The sequence below is a fragment of the Cavia porcellus genome, unplaced genomic scaffold, assembly GCF_034190915.1.
Source record: "Cavia porcellus strain 051 isolate PalLab524CR breed Dunkin Hartley unplaced genomic scaffold, mCavPor4.1 scaffold_2, whole genome shotgun sequence".
Classification (NCBI taxonomy): Eukaryota; Metazoa; Chordata; class Mammalia; order Rodentia; family Caviidae; genus Cavia; species Cavia porcellus.
This window is the reverse complement of record NW_026947485.1, coordinates 76,132,752-76,160,222: the sequence shown is the minus strand read 5'-3', so window position 1 is coordinate 76,160,222 and position 27,471 is coordinate 76,132,752. Positions and strand designations below refer to the sequence as shown.

Below are 27,471 nucleotides of genomic sequence, written 5' to 3'. Positions count from 1 at the left end.
TGAGCTAAATCCCCAGCCCCGAGCTGGTGATTTAAAGGTGGAAAAAGTGTCACCACTGTCGGCCTGCCTGCATAGACCTCCTTTTTGTTTCTGCTAAAAGCAAGGTAGTTAGTTCCCAGCTTCCCACAGACACCGACTCTGTCCACCTCTACTTCTTCACTATTCCCAGTCTCAGACAAAGTTGGGTGATACTTTTCCTGGTACTAGGGATGGAACCCAGGGCTTGACAACGCTAAACACATACTTGACCACTGAGCTACACTGCCAGTCCACAGCATTTCTTTCTTTCTTTTTTTTTCTTCCTTTCCTTTCCTTCCTTCCTTTTTGACATTTCTTAATTTAATGCTTATTCTGTGTGAAGCACAGCTCCACAGAGTTAATCCTCCAAATGACCCTCTTAGGTTGGTGACTCTTACTTTATCTTCTTTTGCAGAAGAGGAAACTGAAGCAAAGAGAGTTAGGTTTGCTGCACAAATCACTACACTGTTACAGGTCAAAGCCTTTACCAGCGAATCCCCAACTGGTCTAAATTCTCTAGCATGCTGAGCACCTTGAGTCCATGGGTACAGGGGCTGTGGGGGAAAGCAAGGGTGCTCTGGAGTGATGGCCTGGCTGCCCAGGGCATCCACCTCTGCAGGTCTGCTGGGCCCTCTCTCCAACTTGTCAGTGGCCATCCTTTCTCAGTGTCCTCAGTCTTCAAAAGACTTGCAGTGTGACTCCAGAGCCTGCAGGCTAATTCATTTCTGAGCCTCAGTGTCTTCTAAATTCCTTCCTTGAATCAGGGAGCTGCGGTAAATAAACTGTGAGCCACTGGCCAGGGTCCAGAACAGGTCAACTCTGAACCTCTTACTCCTCTGCCAAAGGACAGCTTGTTCATTCTGGCTACTTCAGAGATGGTCTCCTTCCTCCACCCCTCTCTCTCCTATCCCCTCCCCAACTCATGCCCCTCACCCAGCTCTCCATGGCCTCCACAGGCCCCTTAGCACGAATACCCTGGAGCAGGGCCTGGCCAGGCACAGAGCTGTCTGACAGCGCTGCTCTGCCCCACACACCTCTGCTCTGCACACTGTTGTGGCAGATGTAGGCCAAACAGCAGCAGCCAAATCTTCAGCCTCAAGGTTCTGGTCAAACGACCCTACCCAGTGCCCCTGCTCCAAGTCACAGTGCACACATGCCAGCTGTTGGGCCTACCCAAGGGAAGTCAGTGAGCCCTGTCCTGACTGTGTTTGACCACAAAATCCCTTTGTCTAGCAATGCCTGCTAACACCTCCATGGTGACACCCACCAGCAGTGTCTAATCAGCTGGGCCATCTTCAGATCCCAGTTTCCAGAAGACACTGAGGCTCTGCACCTGGGCAGCCTCATAGCCTGTGAGGGAGGTGTAGCCTGCTCCTAGGCCAGGTAAGGAAGCTTGCCAAGATACAAGCTCTACACGGCCAGGCCAGACTTAGGCCCACATTCCCTGCTCCAGCACCCTGACATCCCACTGCGGTGTCCGGTGTCCAGGAACTGTTGCTCCATGTGTTTTCATTAGGACCAGGTGGTGCTGGGCTCCTTCCCTGGTCATTCTGCACTACCTGAAGACAAGGCTATGATACACTAGAATCCATTCCTTCAAGCCCAGTGGCCAGCCCAGGTCTTCAGGGACAGGGCACTGTGGACAAAGCTACATTCTGGAGGGGGAGACAGGGGGGTCCAGGTAAAGAAAGGCTGGCTCAGGGAAAAGTGCTGTGACAAGGTGGACACTGGACACTGAAACCCCTACCCTGCCACCTCTGGATGGTGTGAAGATCAGAAAACAGATTACAAAAGAACCCTAAGAAGCCAGGCATGCATCCAGGAGTCTGAGGGAACTGCTGTGAGTTCGAGACCAGCCTGGGCTACAAAGTGAGTTCAGGCCCAGCCTGAACTACACATGAGACCCTGTCTCAAAAAGACCAAAAATAAATAAATACAAAGAACCCTGAGAAACTTTTAACCCTGCTCAGAGGATCAGCCATCGAGTCTTGTTCAATGACTTGATGTGAGGGATAGAATACATTACCCCAAGTAGAGGTGAGAACGCTAGCCTAAGGAAAGGTCTGGTTAGGGTGTGGGGGCCTCACCCACCTACCCCCATTACAAGGTCCTGCAGGGGCAGGGGCTGAGCCATCGGGCCACTATTAGTGTGTGCTCCGAAGAGGGCACTGACCACTGTAATCCCAGCACTCAGGAAGCTGAGGTAAGAGGAGTGGTGTGCGCTGGAGGCCAGCCTGGACTGCATAACAAGACCCTGTCTCAGAAAACAAAAACAAACAAACAAACAACAAAAAACCAGGCAATGAAATTCTCTTCTCCCCTTGTAAAGAGTGCTGTCCAGACTCCTGCCCTTGGGGCTGGAATGGGCATCCAGCCATGAAGCTCTGGGCCAACAGCGCCACCTACGGTCAGATGCGTGCAAGAGATGGGGCCCAGAGGACCTGCTCACCAATGAAGTTTTTGGTGAGCTAGCCTTTCTTCTGGCATTCCCTTGTAATCACATTTCTGCCTGATATCTGTATTCAACAGTGACCTCTGGGGGACAGAAAGGAGGCAGCAGCCAGCTCCATTAAGTGCTAAGCTGCAGATTCAAATGCTATCAGAAGCATTTTTGTTCCCAGTTTGGACCCAGGGCTTCTTACACCAGGGAATGCTTGCTGAATCACGGAGTTTGTTTTACTACAGGCAATTTCTCTGTTGTCTGAAATTGCTAAATTCCACTTTAGGCACTGACTCCTGTTAATGATGAGAACAATAATGGGAATAAACTGCCTTTTATCGAGGGCTTCAATGTGCTTTATAAATGCAAACCCTTATTATTATGACTTTATATTTATAGACAAGACCCACAGCAGGGGCCGCTGGCTGCATGTACAGCAATAATCTTGAAATTAATTCATTCATCTCCACCCGTTTCCCTGCCTCCTAACCCTGCCAAAGTGAGAGGGTATGGGGGGCACCAGAGAAGGGCAGAACCCAGGGCTGTACTAGAGAAACCTAAAAGTTGGCCTGCTTTCCTGTGGGCTCATGGACCTAAGGGAGAGGGAGAGGGACAGGAGGGTACAGGGCACACAGCACTTCCTAACTTAGGTTTGATAACTAAAACACTCCCACTTGCCAGGCCTGGTCAGGCTGAGATAGGAAGATTGCAGATTTGAGCCCAGCTTGGGCAGTTTAGTGGCTTAGTAAGATTCTATTTTAAAATTTAAATTTTTTTTTTTTTTTTTTTTTTTGTCTTTTTCCTTTTTATCGGTACCGGGGATTGAACTCAGGACTGCCTGCTTCCAAGGCAGGCGCTTATGCTACTGAGCTAAACCTCCAGCCCCTCTATTTTAAAATTTAAAAAATTTTAAAAGGACTGGGGATGTAGCTCAGTGTGAAGGCCCTGGGTTCAACCCTTGGTATCACCAATATAAAACCAAACCCCCAACTTTTCACTGCAGTACCCCAGCCACGCCTCATCATGCTAGGGCTCTTCCACAGTCAGAGCCCCAGGAACTCAAATGTGATCATCCTGGAGCCACCTTTGGTCCTTGTAACGCCCACGATTTGCCTTCCCCCAGCAGATCACAAAGGGAAGCTGAAGACCTTTCCCAGTAGAATGTGGGAGACTTCCAAGAAGCCAAAGCATCTGCCCACCGTCCCTTAATCCAGGGAGGGTCCAGGTTACTACTGCGCAGTCCAGTACAAGTCCCACCACTGCCACTTCAGCTGTGCTTCAGGTCATGGCTCCCTGCCAGCTCTGACAGTGATGTCACCAGGCCAAGCTCCCAATGGCTTAGATCCAGCCAGAGGTCACAGTCACAGTAGTCTCATAGCAGAACAACTCAAGATCATAAGCTAATGGCCATGATTCCTCAACCCCTTATTCATTCAGCAAACATTTACTGAGTCCACTCTGTGCTGGGTGCTGCTGTAGACATGCATTTCAGGTCCCCTACCCAGATGGAGCCCATTACCTTACTCAGGCTGCTTCTGCAGAGAAGCCCTCTGGCCTTCAGCCCTCGGCTGCTTTCCTCCCTCAGGCTAGAGGAAGAGGCGTTCTACCTGTCCAGGCCTGTGCACACACTGCTTACTTCTTGTTAGCTGTCCTGACGATGATGCAGCGCTCCTCTGGGGCCACACAGACGCTGTAGACATCCTTGGGGTAGGGGAGGTTCCGGATGCGCCACTGGAAGGTCCTCTTGGTATCCTTGCGCATGAAGATAGGCTATGGAAGGCAAACCCAACCCAAGAACCACTCTTGGGGAAGGAAGAGCAGGGATGTCTCCCACCTGCCCCAGAGCTCTACCAAGATTCAGATGGGAAGCCCTTGGCTCTCCATACTCCCCTTGGGCTGCAGCTTCTGGGACATTCCAGGCCAGGAGGCCTTGAGCTGGGACAGTGAGCGCTCAGACAGTGTCTGTGTCCGGGGGGACACACTGGAGGTGAGGGGTACCCAAATCATGGCCCCCGCCTCAGAGCCACAGCCTCCTGCCCAGGACCCCGGACGTACATTGGCACTGCTCTCCTTGATGAGCTCAGGGCTCAGGCTCCCTGCTCCAGGGGCCGCTGGCTCTCCCACTTCGAGCTGCCACTGGCCCAAGACTCCCAGGGCACTTCTTACACGCCACTTTCTCACTGGGGAGAGAAGTAATGGGATGACAGGGAAAACATGGTCTCTGCCATCCTGCTGCGCCACCAGCATCTCATGAGGCCCCTGCTGCATGACCAAAGTGGGAGCCTTGTGCATCTGTCCGCACAGCATGAGTCTGTGGCAGACAGCGCAGAGAAGCTTGAAGAAGCTCTGTGAGCAGTCCAGATGCCCTCCTGCGAGGAACAAGCCAGGGGAAAACTGAGGGCTAGGGACGGCTCCTGGTAATGGTGTATCTAGCTTTAAAAAAGAAGCTTGGAAACTACATTTAACCAAGTCTGGACTGCAGTGTAGCTCCATGGGACAGTCCTTACCCAGCAAGGTCCCATCCCGAGCACTGAAAAGTGAATGAAAAACAAACAAAAAAATCGGAGGCACACGTTGTATTTTAAATGCACTACTTATAAAAGGTCTGTGAATTTTTATAAAATGTTGTTCATTTGCAAATTTATAATGCAAGATATCTATTTTTCTTTTTGAAAATCCAGACATTTGCATAATATTTTTAAAAAGACACATACGAAGGGGCTGGGGATTTAGGTCAGCGGCACAAGTGCCTGCTTTGGAAGCAGGTAGCCCTGAGTTCGATCCCTGATACCGATAAAAACAAAGACACATACATTAAGAAAATTATAAACTGAAAAACTACAGTAGTTCAGTGGATATTACCTGGCAATTCTGCTGGGACCTCCAGGAAGCCTGTTCAGTCCTATCCTAGTAACTGCCTACTGTACGGAGGCCCCATTCCCTGGCTGCAGCCTGACCAGCGACCTGTGTAGCAGTGCAAGGAGCTGAACCCTTCTAAAAGTGCCTGCATGCAGCTGCCACTGTTTCCGCCTGCAGCTCTTTCCCTGGACAGGGCGAGCCAGGCGAACAGCACCAGGCCAGGCCGAGCATCAGGCAGGCAAGCAGCTACATCACCTCGTTGCTGCAAGCAAGGCACAGGAGCTATCTGTTACAAAAGAGAGCTGTAAAATTCAAACTTGCCCTTGAATGGGTGCTCTCATAAAGCCTGATGCATTTGGCAGTGTGATTTTATTTAGGGCAAAAACGTTCTCTCTAGAAATACAGTTTCAAGTTTACCAAGAAAATTAATAAGAGTAAAACTTGGAAATATATTTTATAGGTGACTTTTCCCCCATGAATATTTAATAGGCTGTGACCAAGAATATATATATATCCAAACCCATTTACTGTCGTACTTCTCTTAATTGTGAGTCACAAACTCAGAAGTGACAGATACTTCCAAGCAGCAGCCTGTGATGATGAGACCCATGTCCCCTGTTCATACCATAGGAAAGATCACTGTGGGTCCCCATTTGAATCATGAAGGAAATGCTGTGTACAGGCTGGGGGCAGAGGTGGTGCTTAGCATGTGAGGCCCTCAGTTCATTCTCTAAAACTGCAGCTATGTGTAAAACAAGCCAGGAAGCCAGGTATTATGGCACACTCTAGTAGGAGATTGAGGCGGGAGGACAACAAGTTTGAGCCCAGCCTGGGCAACTTAGTGAGACTTAGTGAGATCCAGCCTCAAAACATAAAACATAGCTGGGGATGTTGTTCAGTGTGAAGGCTCTGGATTCAATCCCTAGTACCACAAAGGAAAAGCAAAAGGCAGGAAGTTAATTTTTCCCTAGGCAAAATGACAAGTTATCAAAGCACAGCTCACATGGGAAGACAGAACTGCACATGACCGGGACGTCTGGGTGCTGGCGCACAGGCACCGTGGCCCCGAGAAGCGTCTCAGGACAACACAACGCAATCCCCAGGGGTAGGATGCACATTCCCTCAGAAAGCATCCAGTCCAGTGCTTGCATCTGTTCCCCCAATGCCTGCATTTTTAACACGAGAACTTGCATTGCTTTTCTGCCTGCTTACTTCCAAGCCTGCCACTACTTTTAGGAGACAGCATAAGGAAGTACCAACAAACAGAGGACATCGTTAAAATTCAGTTTTCCTCACCTCACATGCAGAATTTGAATCATTATTGAAAGGATAAACTACAATCTATAATTGTTCAACAAACATACATAATATTTGAAAGTATTTCTTTAAGTAGCCCTACTTCTTTTTTTTTACACTGGCCTTTAAAAGGCACAGCTAGCCAGGTATAGTGGTACACGCCCTTTTTTTTTTTTTTTTTTTTTTGTACCGGGGATGGAACTCACGACCACACTTGCCAGGCAATCCCTGGCTACACACCTTTAACACCAGCACTCAGGAGGCTGAGGCAGGAGGATCACTTGTGAGGTCAAGGCCAGCCTGGGCTACACAGTGAGTTCAAGGCAGGCCTGAACTGCATAGAGAGACCTTGTCTCCAAAAATCAAACAAACAAAAGGCAAAGCTTCAGTTATCTGAAAAAGTATTAATCACAGGAAAACTCCAGTCTTCAGGGGCCAGGACGCGAGGTGATGACCCCGTTATCACGAAGCGTGGTAAACTGGATGTCTAGAACTTTGTGCCAGTGCAGTCCCCAGAGGCAATAGCCACGCCAGGACTCCCAGCCACTCTTCCACTCTAAGGAATGGCTGGTCCCCAAACCTGCTGCTTCCTCATGTCTGGCCTCAGAAGGCACTCAGGTCACAGAAGTGTGGCACCTTGGCTGTTTCGTCTTTTTTAAGCGCCCTGGGAATTAAGCAATTTGTTGGAGTACTGCAGAAGAGTTTTCTTTCTCAGCCCTTCATGAATTCAGCCGGACCCAGTAACGACTCGGGCGAAGTCCTGTTTCCTCATGTGTGTGGCATGCACACACATGCAAACACACACTATGCCTTTTCTCGTTCCCGTCTTTGTTCCTGAACTCAAGGACAGCTCCTGTGGCAACAGAAGACTGCTTCCACCTGCTGTTGCTCTGATCTGATTACGTGCTAAAGCCAAACCATGGGCAAGGCAGCTCCCTGGGACCTGTCCTCTTTCGGCTGGGCCCTGGCGAGTCCTTGGGAAGGACATTTTCAACAACCCTGCACCGAGAATGACTGGGAGCGCAGGAGTAGCGCCTGGGGGCTTTTTCCTCAGTCAGGAGGAAGCACACGGATGCCCCAGACTGCTGCAAGGGCCTTATCTTTCAGGTGGGCTGAGAAGTAGAGGTCCGGGCGGCCTCTCCCCAAGCTCCAGGCTGGCCCACTTCCAAGGCAGATAATTACATCTCCCTTTACTAAACACTCCCTGCAGCCCAAAGTGGATGCAGGATTCTTCTTTTCTGCCCTGAAACCCTGCAACATTGCTATGTGGCTATTAAGCAGCTGCCGAGGCCCATCCCTGAGGAGGCTGAAGGGAATCGAGTGGGTCATTTATAAAGCTGCTGCGGTGCCTGGGGATGAAAGTGCTCAATATCCTCCAATGCTGAATGCAGCCTAGGGTGGGTAGGCTGGCGGTCAAATACCAAAGCAGATTAAGAGGTAATCCGAATGTAATCGCCAGGGAATGGCCTGCCCTGCAGCCTCTGCCCTCCAACACTGACACACTGTGTTCTTCCTGGGCTGGTTTGATGTTCCGATCATTGTTAGGGGGCCCTTCACTCTACTCCTCCATGAATACATACAGCATTCACTGCAGGGAGTGGGAGGGCAGAAAACATGACACTAACACGCTTATTAACACGTGCTAGAGGGGCTCTGTCCCAGAAAGACAGACACATGCCTAATGGCAATTCTTCCTCTGTAAATTACCTTCTGAGGGTCTGTAACAGAAAATTATCAAATTTGTATAGTTAGTTATAAAAATCAAAACTATTTCCACTTACTGCCACAAAAATCATGTCTAGATTTTACTTCATAGTATGTGCAAGCAAAAGCCAGCTTGGCCCCTGGATTATTTATACCTGAAAAGAAATAGCTGGGCACACTGATGCATGTCTGCAGTCCCGGCTAAGCAGGAGGCTGAGACAGGAGGATCACTTGAGCTCAGTAGCTCGAGGCCAGCCTGGGCTACATAGTAAAACCCTATCTCAATAAAATTAATAGAGGTAAGTATTTGGCAAGGGCAGTTGAGAGGTTTGGGGGAGAAAGAGTAAGAAATGGATCTACTGTCCACAGGCTGGGGCTCAGAGGCTGGAGAGGGGTCACTCCTCCTGGGCCATCCTATGCAAAGAAGTATTTAGTAAGAAGAAAGTAGGATCTAATAATTCTTCCTGCCAGCACAGCCCTTGGTCAGACAGAACAGTGCCTAGGTTTTGTGGCTTGGAAAATAACTAGCTATGTGAGTCTGAACAAGGTCTTTGGGCTTCTGTTCTTCCCACTGTAAAATGGGGACAATAGGACCTATGTCATAGGGCTTTAATGAGAAGACTACATGTGACCACTCCTGTAAAGCACTTGGCTTGCGGCCCAGTGGGAGTTAATGTCCTTGCCACATCTCCCACCAGCAGCAGGGCTTGCATTTCTGCTTGGACAGAAAGAGTTCGGAGCCCATGACTCACCCACCTGCCATTAGGAGGACAGGTTAATGTGGGCTACCGGGCACAGAGAGCTGCAGATGAATCTGGGCTGGTTTTAATTTTAACTTCACGTCCAAGGATAACAGAGAGGCCTAGGTTTTGTTTGTTTGCTTTTACAGTCACAGCAGTTAGAGCTGCAGTAGCTGCTCTGCTAAGGAAGGGAGGTGACCCTGGGGGCGGGACTGAGGAGCTGTGGCCAGTCCATGTCCCAGCTCTGGTGGTGCTTAGCCCATGTGACCCCTGCTTTCATGACTTCTCCCCTGTTAGGCATTCCACGGCTGTCACCCCCTGGGAGCACTATAAATTACAATGCAATCGTGAGGATATTACTACTGTATTGGTTTCCACCGAATCAGTGTCATATGCTAAACACATCAAGATTTTTAATAGCACCAGACTAAACCAATTGGGACCAGAGCCCAAGCAGCTCATAATAAGGAGGGATCAACACTTCACTCTGCAACTGAACATGCGCAGGACACACATTTTAAGGCTGGAGACTACCGGAATGCAAACCAGTGTAATCCACGTTGTCAGTTTGAGACATTTATGAGCTGTCAGAAAAAGGGAAAAAGAAATTCCCTCCCTAATACTACATGTCAATCAGGCCCAGGAAGAAATTAAAGTCAAGAATAATGACAAGGAAATAATGCAGCCCATGATTTAACCATTGGACTCAGCATTTCAGGTGCAGCTTAATAAAAAGACCAACTCCCACTGCTTCCAGCCTGAGGACTGGGGTCACAGAGCCGGCACCTCGCTCTGGGAAGCAGGTGATGCTGATGTGCGGACCTGGAAACAGAGCACAGACACGTCCAGCAGCTCCCAGGAACCCGAGCCTGCTCTCAGAGGGAAACGGCAGTGCCACACAATCGTGTCTGCCTTTGATTCACTCTTCAAGATGAGGGCTTTCCTGAAAAACGAGACTGAAGAGGACGTTAGGAAATGGAAGACACTTCTGCTCCTGTATAGGCAGATCCAACACTGTTAAAATGGCCATCCTTCCAAAACTGATACACAGATTTACTACAAGCCCAATCAAAATCCAACAACATTCCTCACAAAAGTAGAGAAAACAATCCTACAATTTATGTGGAACCAGGGAAGATTCAGATTAGCTAAAGCAATCCTAGTAACAAGACCAAAAACAGGAGGCATCACAATCCTAAATTTCAGGTTATATGACAAAGCTATGGTGATTAAAAAGAAAATACTAGCACAAAAAGATGACTAGACATGTAGATCAAAGGAGCAGAGGCTCAGAAACAACTCCAGCAACAACCCAAGACACATTCAGCCACCTGATTGTTGACAGAGGGGCCAAAAACAAACACTGGAGGAAAGATGGCCTCTTTAGCAAATGGTGGGAGGAGACCTGGCTTTCCACATGCAGAAGATCTAGAACCATCTCTCCCACCTCGTACTAAACTAAAATAAAAATGGGTCAAAGAGGTAAACATTAAAACAAATGCTCTTAACCTGTTGGAAGGTGAGGCAGGTAAAACTCTTGAAGTCATAGGCATAAGTAAGGACTTTCTAACAGAACCCCAATTGTATAAGAAATAACATCTAGAATCAACAAATGTGCACAAAAAAACCCAAAAAGCAAACAAAAGAAAACCCAATAGAGTAAAGAGATAACCCATACAATGGGGAAAAAAATATACCAGCTACCCCTCAAAAGGCTAACATCCAGAATATATAGATAAATCAGAAAAACCAGATCCTCTCAAATTAAAGACTCAATCCAAAAATGGGCATCCGAAATTAATAGGCATTTTGCATATGAAGAGATACAAAAAACAAATATATGAAAAAATGTTCAACATTGCTATCATGGGTCATTTGAGAGATGCAAATTAAAACAACACTGAGATTCCATCTCACTCCAGAAAGAATGGCTGCCATTCAGAAATCAATCAATAACAAGTGCTAACGAGGCTGAAGGGAAAAAGGAACCCTCTCCATTGCTGATGGGAATGTAAACTGGTTCAATCACTATGAAAGTCAATATGGAGTTCTCCTGAAAACTAAAACTAGAAGTTCCATTTGACCCAGCTGTTCCCCTTCTAGGTATGCCCCAAGAGAGTGAAAAGCTTCGCAGCACAGCAGTATATGCACATCATGTTTGCAGCTGCACAACCTGTAAGAGCCAGGTCTCAGGAGCAGCCCGTGTCCACCAATAGATGAATGGACAAAGAAAATATGCTATTCATAGACAACGGAGTACAGCTCCGCCATAAAGAAAGATGTGCTGGAGTGCTTCATGGGGATACCTCAAGACCTCAGTTTGAAGTGAAATAACATGACATTTAAATACTGCACTGTTTCTCATGTGTGAGAAACTCCAAGGGAAAATATGGAGCAAAGTGAAGAGGGCATGGAGAAATAGGGAGAACAAGCTCGAGAGGGAAGGGAAGCACGGGTAGAGGGAGGGAAAAGGGAAGGAAAGGAAATGCGGGGAGGAGAATGGAAGGGAAAACGGAAACAAAGCTTTCATAAGTGGGAAAGAGAAGAAGGGGTGGAGGGAGGGGAAGAATGGGGAGAACGCATTGAGACACACCATGCCCATCCCCATGATGAATGTGATCATTAATTATGTGTGGGGGGCGTACTAATTAAACAACAAAAGAATCAACAAGTGGGATCCTACCAAATTAAAATCTTCTACACACACAGGAAACAAGGAGCGAAGAAGAGACAACCTACCAACGGAAAAGAAACCACCAGCTACTCAGACAGAGGATTAGTATCTGCAATACAGAAGGAACTAAAGAAAGGCCCAAATAGGCAACTGAAATGAACAGATGCTTCGCAGAAGGGGCGCAAATGGCCAGAAGTGCATGGAAAATGGTCAGCAGCTCTGGCCATTAGAGAAATGCACACTAATGCAGCACTGAGATTCTACTTTACTCCAGAAAGAATTACTCCAGTTGTCATCAAGAATCCAAACAGTAACAAACACTGGTGAGGCTGCGGGGAAAGGATGCCTTCTACACTTGTTAAGAATTAACTAGTGTATTATGGAAATTGGTGGGAAGGTTCCTCAAAAAATAGAAATTCTGTTTGACCCAGCTATTCCCTTTCCAGGCACACCTCCTGAGAGAAACACATCATGTTACCGTGATACATGCACACCCATTTACAGTAGCACAATTCATAACAGCTACATTGTAGAAGTGACCTACATGTCTATCACCAGTGAACAGATAAAGAAAATATGGCGTTTACACACAATGGAGTAATATTCTGCCATAAAGACAGATAACATTAAGTCATCTGTAGGAAAACAAATGTGCCCTGAATCCATCATGGTAACTGAAATACATTGGACACACAAGATTAAAAAAACACAGTTTCTCTTATATGCAATGCCTGAAGTATAAGTAAAACAGCAAAATACACACTAGACAATAAGAAACAGGGAGACAAGGGCTGGGGATGTAGCTCAGTGGTGTAAGCACTTGCCTGGCAAGCACAAGGCAGTGTGTTCAATCCATGGTACAAAAAAAAAAAAAAAAAAAAAAAAAAAAGAAAAGAAATAGGGAGACAGATCTTTGCCAAATGGGAAGGGAACTAAGAACTGCTGAAGGGGGTGTAAAAAGAATTAAAATTTTTATGTTTCAACTATCCACAATGAATCCACTATGTACCAAAGACATGTATTAACAAAAACTAATAGTAATAATAAAATGAGAATTTTGTCTTGCTTTTTCGAAGTATTGGGGATCGAACCCAGAGACTTGAGCATGCTGGCAAGGTCCTCAGGGAGCTGCACACCCCCCATCCCTTTTAAGTTTCATTTTGAGACAGTTTTACTAAGGTGCCCTGGCTGCCCTTAAACTTCTGATGCTCCTGCCCAGCCCCGGGGGGCTGGGGTGCAGGCAGGCAGTGGGAGGCCTGCTGAGGGCACAGACAAACAGTGTTGCTTCGAGCTGAGGCGAGGTCAGAAGCTGCTGCCTGTGAAGCAGCTCCAGAAAATAAACCAGAAGCGAGAGCCACAGCTACGCTATGGATCCCTCCACACCGCCCTGTCTGCGGCCTCCATCCCGAATCCCCACTGGGACGAACCTCCATCCTGTCCTCCTCTGAGGGAGGTGATGGCTTCACTGGCCACAAGGGCTCTCATCTTACTCCCAGGATTGTCCTGCCTGAGTTGCCTCAGTCTCTTCAGCTTCTGTGTTTCCTGTTGGGATCTCCCCACCCTAGGGCTAGAAACATCCCTACAGGCTCCGATGGATCGGAGCAGCAGCCACTTACCGAGCAGTTCGCTCGTCTTCTCGTCGTATTCTTCAGCCATTTCCTTCCCGTCTGGGAACAAGTAATGCACCTTTCTTCTTCCTACACGCAAAGCAGAGGGCAGCGCAGCTCAGAGCATTCCTTCCTCTTGCCTTTGCTGAAGGAGGTGCCTTACACGGGGACAGGGAGCATAGCGCTTCGCACCAACTCTGACAGCCATCACCCACTGCTACTACAAGCCGCGCGCCTGAGCTCACTCGTTCCCGAGCCTCAGAGCAGAGCTGCTTCACCTCAGAGTCACACTTCTTCCCATCTGCAGCATCCCTTGCCCCTCGAAATCCAGCTCACCTGTCACTTCCACTGTGAAGTCTCCCTTAACTATCACCTCCAGCAACCTTGATAGAATGAATCCCTTCCCTTCCTACCACTTTTTTCACCTCCACAGTCAGGCATTTATCACATAGTATGACATTTTTAAAGGCATTCAATGTGACCATCAAACATCTGTCTTTCCTTGGTTTCTAGAACCAGACTACATGCTCAGGACCTCAAACAGGGCATCCAGAGCCAGAATGTCTCTCCAGCACTCACTGCTTGGTCTTCTTCCGCGTATCTGTAGGCCTTTCTTGTATTTTCCTTTATTTATTGCTTATTTTTTATTTTTTGTCTTTTTCCTTTTTATCGGTACCGGGGATCGAACTCATGACTGCCTGCTTGCAAGGCAGGCGCTTATGCCGCTGAGCTAAATCCCCAGCCCCTATTGCTTATTTTTTTAGACAGGCTCTTGCCATGTAGTTCAGACTGGCCTCGAATTACAGCAACCCTCCTGCCTCAGCATCCCAAATTGCTGGGATTACAGGGCATGTGTCACCATGGCAGGTTTCTGGGCCATCCTTGAAAGAATAAACATGGATACACCACATCCACTGAAAGAACAGACCAGGCTAAGGAAGTCACCTAGCCCAACTCCTCTTCCCATGCAGTATAATCAGTAGCATTTGCTTAATGGCTGTGTCATTTCTATCTCCTCTCTGCAGATGAGTTAGTAGATACAGGGAGGCTACTCAGAGACTAAACAAATGGCAATAATGCTTACTAGATTCGTACCCCAGATAAGGTGCAAGAGTAAGAGCCCTAGGGTGGCTTTTTCTGATCCAAGTCACTACTCTGGGACACAGTTCCCTTGCTTCGTTCCTAATTTATATTTCAGGAAAATTCACCCCAAATATGAAGAGCCTCTGGGTAAATTCCTAAGATCCCTCACACTAAACCATCTGATGTTCCCAAGAGCTAAAAGGAGTTTTCCTGACAAGGAAGGGGTACATGGTGCAGCTGGTGAGCAGCTGAGGGGGGTCTGGCCCAAGCATCCTTTCTTCTTGGTATCCAGTCTTGTGTTCAGGCAGAACGCAGCACCTATTGTCACCTGGGCAAATCACATGTTCCATCAAATTTTAGTCTATAATTATCCAACATGCCTCCTGTATTTTACAGATGAGGAAAAAATTGAGACATAAAGTGCAGGACACTTGTCCGGTAGGGCAGGGACAGAGCTCAGTAATGCAGCGCCAGCCTGGCAGGCACAAAGTCCCCCATACCCCCCAAGAAAGAAAGAAAACAAAAAACAAAAAACAGAAAGAAACTTGTCTGAGACTGTAAAGCTAGGAAAAAACAGACAGGGACTTAAATTCTTTTGGGATCAAAGTCCAGGTTTTAATAACCGTACCAGAATGATGTGTACGGCTTTCAATAACTGTAAAGTTAAATATTGTTCCAATGGTTTACTGGACATTTTTCAGTGAGTCACCTGTTTATGTCCCTGTACCTCTAGGAGGGCAAGTCTACAGGTGATTTCACAAAGCATATCCACATATTCAATGCTATCTTGTTTTTTTGGTTTGAAAAAAATCTTAACATCACTTTTGATGCTATAAACAAAAGAATTTAATCCATCCTAGCTGGTGAAGTATTTGTTTAGGCTGGACATGGTAGCACACACCTGTAATCCCAGCACTTAGGAGGCTGAGGCAGGAGGATCACTATGTTTGAGGCTAGCCTGAGTTACATAATGAGACCCTGTCTCAAAAAAAAAAAAAAAAAAAAAAAAAGAAACATTTGTTTAAATGCTATCCTGTGGCCAAAAGCAGTAAAAGTGGGGACTTAAATAGATATTTGGACATTTGTATTCACACCATTAGTCACAATATTCAAAAGGTGGAAGCCACTCAAGTGTCTGCCAATGCATGAATAAAATGAAATATTACACACACACAGAGTGAGGATATTATTCAACTGTAAAAAGGATATTCTGACATATGCTAAAAGATAAATCTTGAAGACATTATACCATGTGAAACAAGCCAGTCCTAAAAGGACGAATACCGTATGTTATGAGTTCCACCTTCACGCTTTTACATCAGGTTCCGAGGAAGTCAAATTCACAGATACAGATGAAGAATGGTGGTTACCAGCTGGGGGCTGGCGAGGAGGGAATGCAGAGTTAGGGTTACAAGGTCAAGAATTTCAAATGAGAAAGATGAAAAGATTCTGGAGGTGGATGGTGCTGATGGTTGCACAACAATGTGAGTGGACTCAGTTCAACTAAATAGCACACTTAAAAGTGGTTAGTCTGGTATATTTTATGGTATGTGCTTCTCACCATAATAAAAAACAAAGCCACTATCTTACGAGATAATGCCCAGAATCTTCTACATGGCATAAGAGATTACCATAAGCCCCAATTTATCTGTAATTTCTCATTTTCCACCATTTCTCCTCATTGCTTCTTCAGAAAAGCACTTTGACTCACCCTGCACCCTAACACCTAGGGTCGTGCCTCTGCAGATAGTTTGTTATGACTGTGGATGCTTTCAAGCCACTAAACACTTTGTTATTCCTCAAGTAACCAGGAGTAAACTTTCACACCTTTGTGCCTTTACATGAACAGCAGTCTTTCTTCCTCAAACAGCAATCCATCTACGTTTATTAAACACCTGCTAACTCCACAGGACCCAGAGTATCACCTTGTCTGTTTCCAAAGAGATGATCGTTTCCACCATCTTGCTCTTGTGGCATTTTACACAAGGCTCCAACCTCTATTTGACACAGATTGTTATTCATCCATGTATCTTTTTCCTGACCAGTCTGTGAACTCTGGGGAGAACATGTCCTTTTCTATCTGTTCTAGCACAGAGCTCAGTACACAGTGAAAGTTTCCCTAAATCTTTACAGAAAAACAAATGAGCAGCTAATTGTAATTTCCACAAACACCAGTCTCCCTTGATTGGCCCTTACCCATGAGTACCCAGCTGGTAGATTTAAAGCCTCAGAAACTAGACTCAATTCTGCTGGGTCCAGGAAACAACCCTGAAAGGTGGGTGGGGGCTACACTAGCCAATTCGGGTGTGGGAAGAAAACCTGGGCTTAATAACCCTGTGCCAATTATTTCTCCCCTGAAGATCCAAGGAACCCTGAGAGCCTCAGTTCACAAACCTAACAATCCAGTTGAAACAGACTTCAGCGACAACAGCGGTAGCATTTAACGGCAGAGAGGCACTAGAGCCCAGCTTCCCACCTCTCTGACACCAGGCTGTCATCTGCCACAGAACCCCCAGACTGAGGGTCGGGGGCTCCAGGTTAACACCCACTTGTAGCATCAACTGGTTGGACAGGGTGTGAAATTAGCCTCTCAGGACAGGAGTAAGGCGCAAATGAGAAAATGGATTAGCGGCAAAATTCAAAGCGAGGCGAGATGGTATAGGGAAAATTGGGGAATCTAGAGAAGTGGGTTCCGTCCCGGCATCTCTCTGGGCCTCAGTTTTCTCATCTGCAAATGTAGGCGCAGGCGGGTTGACTGCCCACTCCGGACCCTGACGCCCTTCTCGGGGCTCCAGCGCAGAGACCCAGGTCCTGGGGCAAGAGACGAGGGAACTCGCGTTACCGTCCTGCAGCAACGCTGTCTTCTCTGCAGCCCGCAGACTTTCCAACCAACCAGTCACCGCCATCTTCACTAGGCCAGGCCGCGCGCTCGGCCGCTGCCATGGTAACTCTTCCAGTGAGGGTCACTTCCGGCTGACCCGGAAGGGGTTTTGGCATTTGCCATTCCCTCCCGGTCCCTTATCAGTTCCTATTGGCTACTCCTGGTAAGTGGCTCTTTGCCGGCTTAGTGCTAGGCCAGAAGTTGAGCCCATGCGGGACCCGAACCTGTGAGTGGACACCAGCCCTCTTCTGACTCGCAGCAGGGAGGCCCTAGCCCGCGCCAGCTGCGCTCGCGGCGGCCGCCCGCACCTGCACTGGTGTTCGCATCCAGCTGCGAGGCTGAAGCTCCCCAGTCCCAGAGGGCACCCCACACTTGCAGCGGCTGGGCCGCGCCCCATCTATCTGCAGCTGCGCGCCGGCACCCAACAGAGAGACGGGGGCGGTGTTCCCAGTGTCCCAGTGAAGCCCTCCTGTTTCCCGGCTCTGTGAGAGGATTGTGTGGGGTTTCTGTGGGATGCGCACCCGGCTCCCTCTTCTGGGACAGGTAGACTTTCCTGATGCTGTGGGCCCGTTTTCGAATCTGGCATCTCTGGCCTTTGGAAGTATGATCAGCTGGGGCAGACACTGAGCCGGGTGTCAGAGCGACCCTTCTGAAAAATATATCGTTTCCTCCCCCAGGAGCGCCACTCTTTCGCTCGCCTTCCCCAGTACTCTTACCTTTGAAAGGCTGCTGAGCATAGAGGTAGACTTAAGGCACAGAAATGCAGTTGGATTTTCAGAGACTCTTGGGACCTCCTAGGCTGCCGTCCCTGAAGCATGATCAGTAGAGAGACCCCCATCTCTGTAGGCAAGGGTTGGGAGATTCAATTTTGAATTTCTCCATATCTGCCCTGACCAACCTGTAGGCAAAAGATCCAGGATCCAGTCATACTTCAATGGACCCCAGGGGCATCCTGAAAGCATTTCCCAAGAGAAAGAAAATACATGCCAACCCACCATCAAATGCACCTGCAAAGATTCCCAAGCGGCAAGAGAGAGAGGAAGCAGGAGGTGAGCTGCTACACCCTCAGAACTCATGACTCCAACCCTTGACCCTCCCATTGTCCAGCACTACATTGTTCCTGTCAGAACCAGACACTGGAATTAATGCCGTCTGTCCAGGGTGGACAGGTTGCTTTGCACCTGCTTTTACTAGCCCTGGTCACCTGTCTTTGACTTTCTGTGTTATCTTCTTCCCCACCTTTTGACTTCAACAAGTCAGAAAATTCTCCTTGGTCCCTGGAAATGACCAGTAGAATTCTTTGCTCCCCCAAGAGGTTGTACTAAGGGCAGAAGAAATCCCTTTGGTATCCTTGTTTTAAGTTGTTTTGCAATCAAATTGACAAACAGATGGCTGAAGTAGTGACACATGACTGTACTCCTAGCCCCTTGGGAGAAAAGACAGGAAGATGGAAAGTTCAAAGACAGCCTGAACAACATAGTGAGGTCTCATCTGAAAAACCACATAGATGGCTGAGACTATGGTGGATGGGAGTAGGGATCAGTTCTGCAGTTTGTGGAATAAGGAAACATGCCTTCTTGAAAGAATGAATGGTAAAGCAAAGTAGTTCAAGGCAGAGGGAAGAGGAATGCATTTACTCATTTATTTAGCAAATATTTATAGGTTACCAACAATGGACCAGGTTGCAGTAGGAAACAAGACGTGTAAAAATGTTTATGCTTTGTTTTCAAGCGATGACTCATGAAGAAATTGGGCTGTGTACCTGTCATAGAACTTCCAGAAGGCAGGTTGTTTGGATCAAAGAAAATGATTGTCTGGGGGAGAAAGGTCTGAAAATGGTTCATTCTGATCATACCTAAGAGTTGTAAAAATAAGGCACATGGATGTCCCCTCCACAGAATGGCTGAGTTCCCTGAGAGCCCATGTTGTGCCCACTGGTATTGGACGGGCCCGGGCAGAACTCTTTGAGAAGCAGATTATCCAGCATGGTGGGCAGATATGCCCTGCCCAGGCCCCGGGTGTCACACACATTGTGGTGGATGAAGCCATGGACTGTGAGCGGGCCCTCCGCCTCCTCAGATTGCCTCAGCTGCCCCCCGGTGCTCAGCTGGTGAAGTCAACCTGGCTGAGCTTGTGCCTGCAGGAGAGAAGGCTGGTGGACACAGCTGGCTTCTGTATCTTTATCCCCAGCAGGTGAGCTGGTCTTCGTCTTCTCTCAAATGTTCTGTGGCAGCATCTTTAGCTTTTTCTTGAGTTATTCAGAATAAGTATTGCTTTTAAAACTGAACACATTGGAAAACCAAGCGTTTGGAGTAGAGAAGGGTTAGGGTCAGAAATAGGGTGAGACCTTTGGTGTCTTCACCTCTGTCACCATCCTGCCAGGTACTTGAACCAATCGCAGTCCAGTCAGACAGACCAAGACTCTTCTGCTCCTTCTGCTTCTCCTGGAACCTGCGAAGTTCTGCTGAAAACGGCTGTCTGTCCTCCCAGTGGGGATGCATCTCTTCCCCAAAAGGCAGAAGAGGCATCAAGTACCCATATTCAGGTCAGAAGCCCCCTTAGCCCCAAAGCTCCCTTCCCCTGATCACAGAAATTCGAAGAGCCTAGAGGTTGTTCTGAAGGTCCCACACCCCGAGACAGGAAATCTCTTTGGAGATTTCATAAGAACCCATTTAGCTTTTCCCAGTACTCCTCATTACTCCATAACTCCATTCTCCAAGGCCACGGCCACCACTACACTGGGGCTCCTAGGGCCAAGCAGTGGAGAAGGCAGCATGGAACATGGCCCTGCTTCTAAGCATGTGCAATTCTGCTGCCAAGGCCCCTGCTTTATCCTTGAGTCTGACTGTGTCACTCCCTACACAGCTGACACCCACTTTTAAGGAGCCCCCTTCACGGAAGGAATAATTTATCTTCTCTTTTCCTTCCCTACCTCAAGCCCAGCTCTGACGATGAAACTAGTGACTCGGAAGGGCCCCAGGTTAGTGCAGCTGATCTGGAGGCTTTGATCAGTGGCCACTACCCTGCCACACCTGAGGAAAACAGTGGGCCTGGCCCAGCCACAGAAACCCTGGATAAGTGGGTCTGTGCACAATCCTCGAGCCAGAAGGTGACCAACCATAACCTTCACATCACAGAGAAGCTGGAAGTGCTGGCGAATGCCTACAACATTCAGGGAGACAAATGGAGAGCCCTGGGTTATGCCAAAGCCATCAATGCCCTCAAGAGCTTCCACAAGCCTGTCAGCTCCTACCAGGTACGTGGGGGCCAGAGTATGTGTCAGGGTTATCTTCTCTTTACTAGCCACCAGCCAACAATGGGCTTGGAGTCTTGTGGTTAAGATTTTATGACAGCTAGCTGCCGTAGTCACTTTATCACTGCTGAGACACAGTACCCAACACCTGCAAGTTAAAGAAAGAGGGAGGTGTGTTGACTCAGAGTTACTTTCATGGCCCACTGGCTCCAGGGCAGAAACAGACGGCTCAGGACATAACAGAGGAAACAGTGCTCACATCTTGGCGGCTGGAAGCAGAGAGAGAAGGGACAAGTCAGGGAACAATGAAACCAGTGACATGGAAGGGCCCCAGGTTACTGCAGCTGATCTGGAAGCTCTGATCAGTGGCCACTACACTGCCACACCTGAGGAAAACAGTGGGCCCAGCCACTCCCGGACATGTCAGGGAGAAAAATGTAGCCTTCTAGGTCATGCCCTCACCTCTTCCAGCCAGACCCAGCAGCTTCCATTTTGCTTGTGTCCTGACAGCAGCTCAGTGTCCATGTGATCCGATCACCTTACAAAGGCCTTGCCCCTGAGTGCATGAGCCTTTTGGGGAACATTTAGATACAAAGCATAATAGTCAGCCCCTGACTCCAAAAGACTCATAGCCATCAATTTAGGCAAAATGCATGTAGTCTGTAAGAGTCATCAAAGTGTTAGTGGCCCCAGCATTACTGAAAAGTCCAAGTCCAAAGTCTCTTCTGAGATTCAAGGCAAACCTTAGCTGTGAACCCCTTTAAAAATCAAAATGAAAGTTAAATACTGCAGACATAAAATGGCACAGAGTAAATATTTCCACTCTAAAACTATTAGAGGAATAGAAATCAGACCAAAGCAAGACTGAAACCCAGCAGGGAAAGCATTAAATCCGATAGGTCTGTGTCTAGCACTTGTGGCGAGTTTTGGCAACATATAAATTCCAAAAGGCATGGTATGACATTGTCTTTTGTAGCCCTCATGGCCACTCTCAGGACGGCTTTGCACACCTGTGGCTTTCCTCTGCAGATAGTCCATGTTCTGGATTTTCCAACCTCCTGGTATCTCCACTGCATTTTCAGCTTCATTCTCACAACTTTCTACACTGCCCTTTCAGGGCACACTCCTGACCTTTTAGTCCTTCTCAAATCTAGGTGGATGCCTTCAGTCTTGGATGTAATTCTTACATCATGCTCATTAAACCCTAACCATATGGATAATGCCAAGATCTGCTGCTAGCTCAAGCAGTAGCCAGGCCCCTTAAATCATGACTGCAGAAGCCGTTATGTGCCTGAATGACTGAGCACTGTCAGTCAGTCTCAGAGAACCAGTTTCCTAGTCTGGCCTTCTTTTTTTTTTTTTTTTTGGCTTTTTCCTTTTTATCAGTGCTGGGTATCGAACTCACGACTGCCTGCTTGCAAGGCAGGCACTTATGCCGCTGAGCTAAATCCCCAGCCCCTAGTGTGGCCTTCTTAAGCAGCTGACCTTGGGGCTTTCTTCTCTCTCTCTCTCTCACTCTTTTTTTTTTTTCCCATCTTTTTGAGACAGAGTCTCACTATGCAGTTTAGGCTGGCCTTGAACTCACTTTGTAGCCCAGGCTGGTCTCAAACTCTCAACAGTCCTGTCTCGGCCTCCCAAGTGCTGGGATTTCAGGTGTGTGTCACCTTGCCAGGCTTAGCGGCTTTCTTTTCAAAGCAAAGTCTTTCATTTTAGATAGTGGAGCTTATGAAGGACGAGGTATTGCTGATTTCTCTTATGCCCCAAAGCATCTTATCCTATTATCCTGATACAAAATACTTGACTTCACTTTAATGCTAATATTTTCAACAATCAAACTTTCCTTAGCCAAAAGTTTAGAGGCCTCACTTTTTACAGGCCTCAGCTTTCTAGAACCTACCTTTCTGGTTACCAGTAAAACTTTGGAAATTATTCAGCTCTGCTTTTTCTTTTGTCTTTTTTTTTGGTCTTTTTCCTTTTTATTGGTACTGGGGATCGAACCCAGGACTGCCTGCTTGCAAGGCAGGCGTTTATGCCGCTGAGCTAAATCCCCAGCCCTTCAGCTCTGCTTTTTAATCCTGCTTCTCACAGTATATATGGCTAAAATTCACCAATAGTACTCATACTACATCCTCAACAATGGGCTGCCTTCTGACTTTCTCTGCCACATTCATTAGTCCCATGCCCTTAGTCTCAGTCTTCTACAAAGTCCCAGGATATAAGCAAATGTAGACCAATTTTCTGCCATGATGTCAAGTTCAGCTGACAATGGAGTTTTGTTCCCAACTGAAACTTCCTGAGCCTAGCCTTTACCATCTGCATTCCTGTCAGAATGTCCGTCTTCTGAACTTCAACCAGAGCCAAACTTGGCTTACAGCATTCTAAGCTTTCCCTAGCCATCATTTCTATTTCCAAACTCCCCCTGCAAATGAGGTCCAATGGCTTCTACTCAGGCATCGCCACAGCAATGACCTTGTTTCTCCGGCAACAAAGTCTGTCTTTAGCCATTTTCTCATGGCTGTAACCCAATACCTGATACCTACAACTTATAAGAAGAGTTGGCTCACAGTCACAGTTCATGGCCTGCTGGATTCAGGGCAGTAATAGGTGGTAGAGGGGCCCAGTAGAGGAAACCCGCTCACTGCATGACAACCAAGAAGCAGAGAAAGGAGGAACAAGCCAGGAAGGAAACACCCACTTCCAGGTCATGCGCCATGACCCACTTGTTATCGACCCACCTCCCAACAGCAAGGGCCAGCGCTATCCCAGCCAGTCACTTCCAGAAGCCCCACCTCTGAGCACATGAGGCTCCTGGAGGACATCTAGACACAAACCACAACACTAGAACTTAGAAGAAGCAGAGTGGGAGTGCCGGAAGGCAGACTGCCACAATCTTGATAACTGGTAAAAGTGGATGGTGGGTGCTGGAGGGCTCATTATGCTGTTCTCAGACAGCCATCATCACTCTTGTATGATTCTAGGCAAGGCACATAAACTCTGAGCATCAGTTTCCTCATCAGTAAAAACAGATTAACAGTAGTGACCCATGCTCTTGTGAGGAGGATGGAGATGGCTGCTGGAGCGTGGAACGTTCAGTCAATGCTGGCTCAGCAGTGTAATGCCAGTGACAGGGATGGTTTGATTAGTTAGGACTGTTTGTCTCTGTCCTGCCGGGAACCGGAAAGCGGGTTACCCAGCCCATGTCCCAGCCATGGGGCACTTCTGCCATTCCCAGGCCTTCTACAGCACACAGCTGCCAAGCAGACAGCTCCCAAAGGAGCCAGCTTTCCTGCTGCCATCACTACCCTACCTTTCTTCTCCTCCAGGAAGCCTGCAGCATCCCTGGGGTTGGGAAGCGGATGGCTGAGAAGATACAGGAGATCCTGGAGAGCGGGCATTTGCGGAAGCTGGACCACATCAGCGAGAGTGTGCCTGTCCTGCAGCTCTTCTCCAGCATCTGGGGAGCCGGCACCAAGACTGCCCAGATGTGGTACCATCAGGTTGTGGCCCTCTTGGTGCAGCTGTGTCTCAGAGCCCTGCCCCATAGTTCTTTTCTCCTGATACTCCAGTTTCCTCCTCTGCACTCCCATGGGATGAACCCAGGCTAATCAGAGACTGCTTGTCAAAAGGAACAGGCCCTACACAGGCTCTTTTCCTGGCTCCCTGGCTTGGTGCCCCCAAACTGCATACAGGAGCAGGAAGTATGTTTCTCTGCCCTGCAGAGCAGCATGGACCTTCTGGGGTAGCTCAGGTCTCCCGGCTATGTGGCCAGAGCAAAACCAGGCTCTGCCTAGGATCTCCTGGGGCCCAGGACCATCCCTGGCCCTGTGTTTCTGGAGTGTACTGTGCCCTTCTTGTCCTGCCTTTCCCAAAACCCCTAAGAAGGACCCACTCATTCCAGGACTGGCCTCACCTCAGGCCTCACATGGAAACGAGCCCAACAGAAGCACCCTGTGTCTTCTCGTTCACCCACTTCCTATCTCAGATCCTCATAAGCTTCCTCTTGTTGCCCTTTTCCAGGGCTTCCGGAGCCTGGAAGACATTCGCAACCTGGCCTCCCTGACTGCCCAGCAAGCCATTGGCCTGAAGCATTACAGTGACTTCCTGGAGCGCATGCCCAGAGACGAAGCTGCAGAGATTGAGCAGACAGTAAGCAAGGGTCCCAGAGCAGTGGGGAGATCCAGGCCCAGTGAATAAGGTTTTGGTCCAAACCCTAACCTGTCAGGTGGGAAGCCTAGCAGGCAGAGGACACTGGGTCGGGCACTAGAAATTGGGAGGGAGCAATTTGGGACCACAGCTGCAGGCCCAGGGGAGTGGATGGCTTTAGGGGAGAGTGGTAGCCCTGCCCCTCATTCAGAGTTCCCAGCATTGCAGTGTGGGTGCCGGGTGCTGTCAGGGCTGGAGGGTAAGCAAGTGTCGTAGTCCCAAGTAGTCCACGGGGTTGGCACAGGGTAGGCGGGGCTGGCAGAGGGACTCCATGCTTTCTGATGAGATCTCTGAGCACCTGATGAAAACAGCAGACTTTCTCTCTCTCTCTGTCTCTCTCTGTCTCTCTCTCTCTATCTCTCTCTCTCTCTCTCTTTCTCTCTCTCTCTCACACACACACACACACACACACACACACACACACACACACACACATACCCGCTCAGCAAAAGCTGTGTCTTTCTGTCCCTCTCTTGGAAGCCCACAGGCTGCTCAGATTGTGCTGGGTTGGTGTGAGGATTCGGGGCTGGTTGGACTGGTTGGGGTTATGGAAAGTGCCCTCAAGATGTAGTAAGGTTGGGCCTCAGGAACAGGAATTTTTTGGTATTAGTGGTTATTGAATTGAGATTTGTAATGAATAAGATTGGGCCAGGGGTTGGTTTGGAACTAGGTTACAGACTAAGTCTGTCAAATGTAGAGTGGAGACAAAGGTATTTTCAGGCTAGGCAGATCATTTGCTAGGGCCTGGGGTTAGCTGGCTTTGGCCAAAGGTCCTGATGGCAGGGTTCCCCCGGGGAACTGCCCCAGCTTAGCTCCATTTGCGGCCTTGGGAGCATGGCTTAGGTGCTAGAGGGATGGACAGGCCCCTTTGTCTGCCAGGCGTCAGGGCTGGTAATGACACAACACTGTCACTCAGCCGTGCAGTTCAGGCACGGAGAATGCCCTAGCCAGCCGGCAGCCCTGCCTGTTGGGACAGAAGAGGCTCCCCACATTTCCCGTCCCATGGGGCTGTAGCCTGAGGGATTTAATGGAATTACTATTACAGGCCTCCTCCTCCCATTCTCCTAGGAGGCCTAAGAGGGCTGGAGGGGATTAGCCCAGCCACCTGTCAGAGAAATTGAGGTGTCATGGGCAGTGCCCTGGCTGGTATCCAGGACCCCAGAAATCTGGGTCCTGGGCTGGAGGCTTCCAGGTTTGTTCTCAGGCTCCACTGGGCTGGTTCAGTCATCCCCTGTCCCTGCTCCTGTCTGAGGTGGGATGCGGACAGTGCTCAATTGGTCCCCTCCTTGTGTCCATCCCTTTTCTTTCCCACAGGTCCAGCTCTGACTCTGAGCCCCATTTGCTTGCAGGCTTGCTGCGTAGGCTCCAGCCCCACTCACCTCTTCTACCCTCGGCTCCAGGGCTGTACCCAGGCTGGGCTCCAGGAGCCGGCTGAGTGCTTCCCTGCATCTGCCCATCCCAGGTCCCAGGCGGAAGCTGCCGCGCTGAGGGGAGCGGTGCCTTCAATCCCGCAGGCTGGCAGCCTGGGCTCTCACTCTACTGCTGGCCCTGGCGCTCAGCCTGCAGCCCCCTGGCTCCAGAAAGGCCCTGTTCTTCGGGGAGACCCAGCCCCTCTTCCCCGCCTCTTCCAGGTCCGAGCAGCAGCCTACACCTGCAATCCTGGACTGTTATGTGTGGCGTGTGGCTCCTACCGCCGGGGGAAGCCAACCTGCGGAGACGTGGACGTGCTCATCACCCACCCCGACGGCAGGTCCCACCGGGGTGTCTTCAGTCGCCTCCTGGATGGACTTAGGCAGCAAGGTACACTCGCTGTCTTGGGTGCGCAGCTCGGGGGCCAGGGGCAGATCAGGGAGGAGGGCAGATTCTCACAGCACTCCGGCTTAGGTGATGGGCACCCCAGAGGGAGGCTGGGAGGAGGGAGGCAGGCTGGGGCAATGTCCTCCCAGCCCTCCCGTGCTGCCAGGGTTCCTCACAGATGACTTGGTGAGCCAGGAGGACAACGGCCAGCAACAGAAGTACCTGGGCGTGTGCCGGCTCCCGGGGCCCAGGCGGCGACACCGGCGCCTGGACATCATCGTGGTGCCCTATGGCGAGTTTGCCTGTGCCCTGCTCTACTTCACTGGCTCTGCCCACTTCAACCGCTCCATGCGGGCACTGGCCAAGACCAAGGGTATGAGCCTGTCGGAGCATGCCCTCAGCACAGTCATCCGCAACCCTCGGGGCTTGAAGGTGGGGCCTGGCCAAGTGTTGCCCACCCCCACAGAGAAGGACGTCTTCCGGCTCCTAGGCCTGCCCTACCGTGAGCCAGCTGAGCGTGACTGGTGACCCCCGGCCCCAGCTGAACCTTCCTGCTTCAGCCACCACCGGCTGTGCTATGCCATGGAACATGAGCCTGGGTTTGGGCCTGGGGAAAAGAGCCAGGCTGGCTCCAGGGTTCTAGGATCTCTCCTGCCTCACGGCCACCCCTTGTGGACTTCTGCATGTTTTGGGGTCCAGGGTGGGTCAGCCCAAGCCCCTACCACACACAGCCTTGTCCTCGGTGAGGCAGGAAAGGGTGGCTGGTTGGAGGCCAGCTTCCTGAGTGTCCTTCCCGCCCTGTGGAAGGACACTCCTCCCACCACCCTTTTAGTTGCTGCCCTGCAGCTGGAGCTGCTGGGAAGCGTGCCCCACTCTGCCTCAAGGCCCAGGGCCCAGTAAAGTATACTGGACATCA

At 49.2% G+C, this 27,471-nt stretch overlaps 2 protein-coding genes across 10 annotated transcripts in view; one reads left to right on the top strand and one right to left on the bottom strand.

Annotated features, from left to right (window-relative positions):
* Positions 1 to 17,423, bottom strand: part of Dpcd (deleted in primary ciliary dyskinesia homolog (mouse)) — a 20,276-nt gene extending 2,853 nt beyond the window's left edge. The window contains exons 1-5 of one of the 2 annotated variants that reach the window (XM_023567348.2): positions 17,264 to 17,336; positions 15,706 to 15,801; positions 13,348 to 13,428; positions 4,514 to 4,638; positions 4,095 to 4,228 (exon numbers count right to left, since the gene is read on the bottom strand). In XM_023567348.2, the coding sequence (XP_023423116.1) occupies positions 4,095 to 4,228; positions 4,514 to 4,638; positions 13,348 to 13,387 (299 nt within the window). In that variant the 5' untranslated portion in view covers positions 13,388 to 13,428; positions 15,706 to 15,801; positions 17,264 to 17,336. Of the gene's footprint in view, positions 1 to 4,094; positions 4,229 to 4,513; positions 4,639 to 13,347; positions 13,429 to 15,705; positions 15,802 to 17,263 lie in introns of both variants that reach the window. The other variant, XM_003475020.5, reaches the window with a different exon arrangement.
* Positions 17,351 to 27,471, top strand: Poll (DNA polymerase lambda). Of its 8 annotated transcripts, none has more exons than XM_013158438.3 (9): positions 17,351 to 17,465; positions 18,207 to 18,351; positions 19,201 to 19,495; positions 19,685 to 19,847; positions 20,241 to 20,558; positions 23,879 to 24,052; positions 24,573 to 24,701; positions 26,390 to 26,558; positions 26,722 to 27,471. In XM_013158438.3, exons 2-9 carry the CDS (start codon positions 18,237 to 18,239, stop codon positions 27,081 to 27,083), a joined length of 1,725 nt encoding a protein of 574 aa, XP_013013892.1. In that variant the 5' UTR covers positions 17,351 to 17,465; positions 18,207 to 18,236; the 3' UTR covers positions 27,084 to 27,471. The 8 variants fall into 8 exon arrangements, with proteins under 8 accessions (XP_013013892.1, XP_063100404.1, XP_003475070.1 ...); XM_003475022.5 differs by lacking the exon at positions 17,351 to 17,465 and adding an exon at positions 17,466 to 17,528; XM_063244315.1 differs by lacking the exon at positions 17,351 to 17,465 and adding an exon at positions 17,472 to 17,845 and having other exon boundaries at positions 26,751 to 27,471.

Excerpts from the sequence above, each read along its gene's own strand:
- Poll (XM_005006008.3), top strand. The coding sequence starts at position 17,816 with ATGCGCACCCGGCTCCCTCTTCTGGGACAG. Across the intron at positions 18,352-19,200 it reads AGAGAGAGAGGAAGCAGGAG|AATGGCTGAGTTCCCTGAGA; the intron begins GTGAGCTGCTAC and ends TCCCCTCCACAG. Across the intron at positions 24,053-24,572 it reads CCCAGATGTGGTACCATCAG|GGCTTCCGGAGCCTGGAAGA; the intron begins GTTGTGGCCCTC and ends GCCCTTTTCCAG.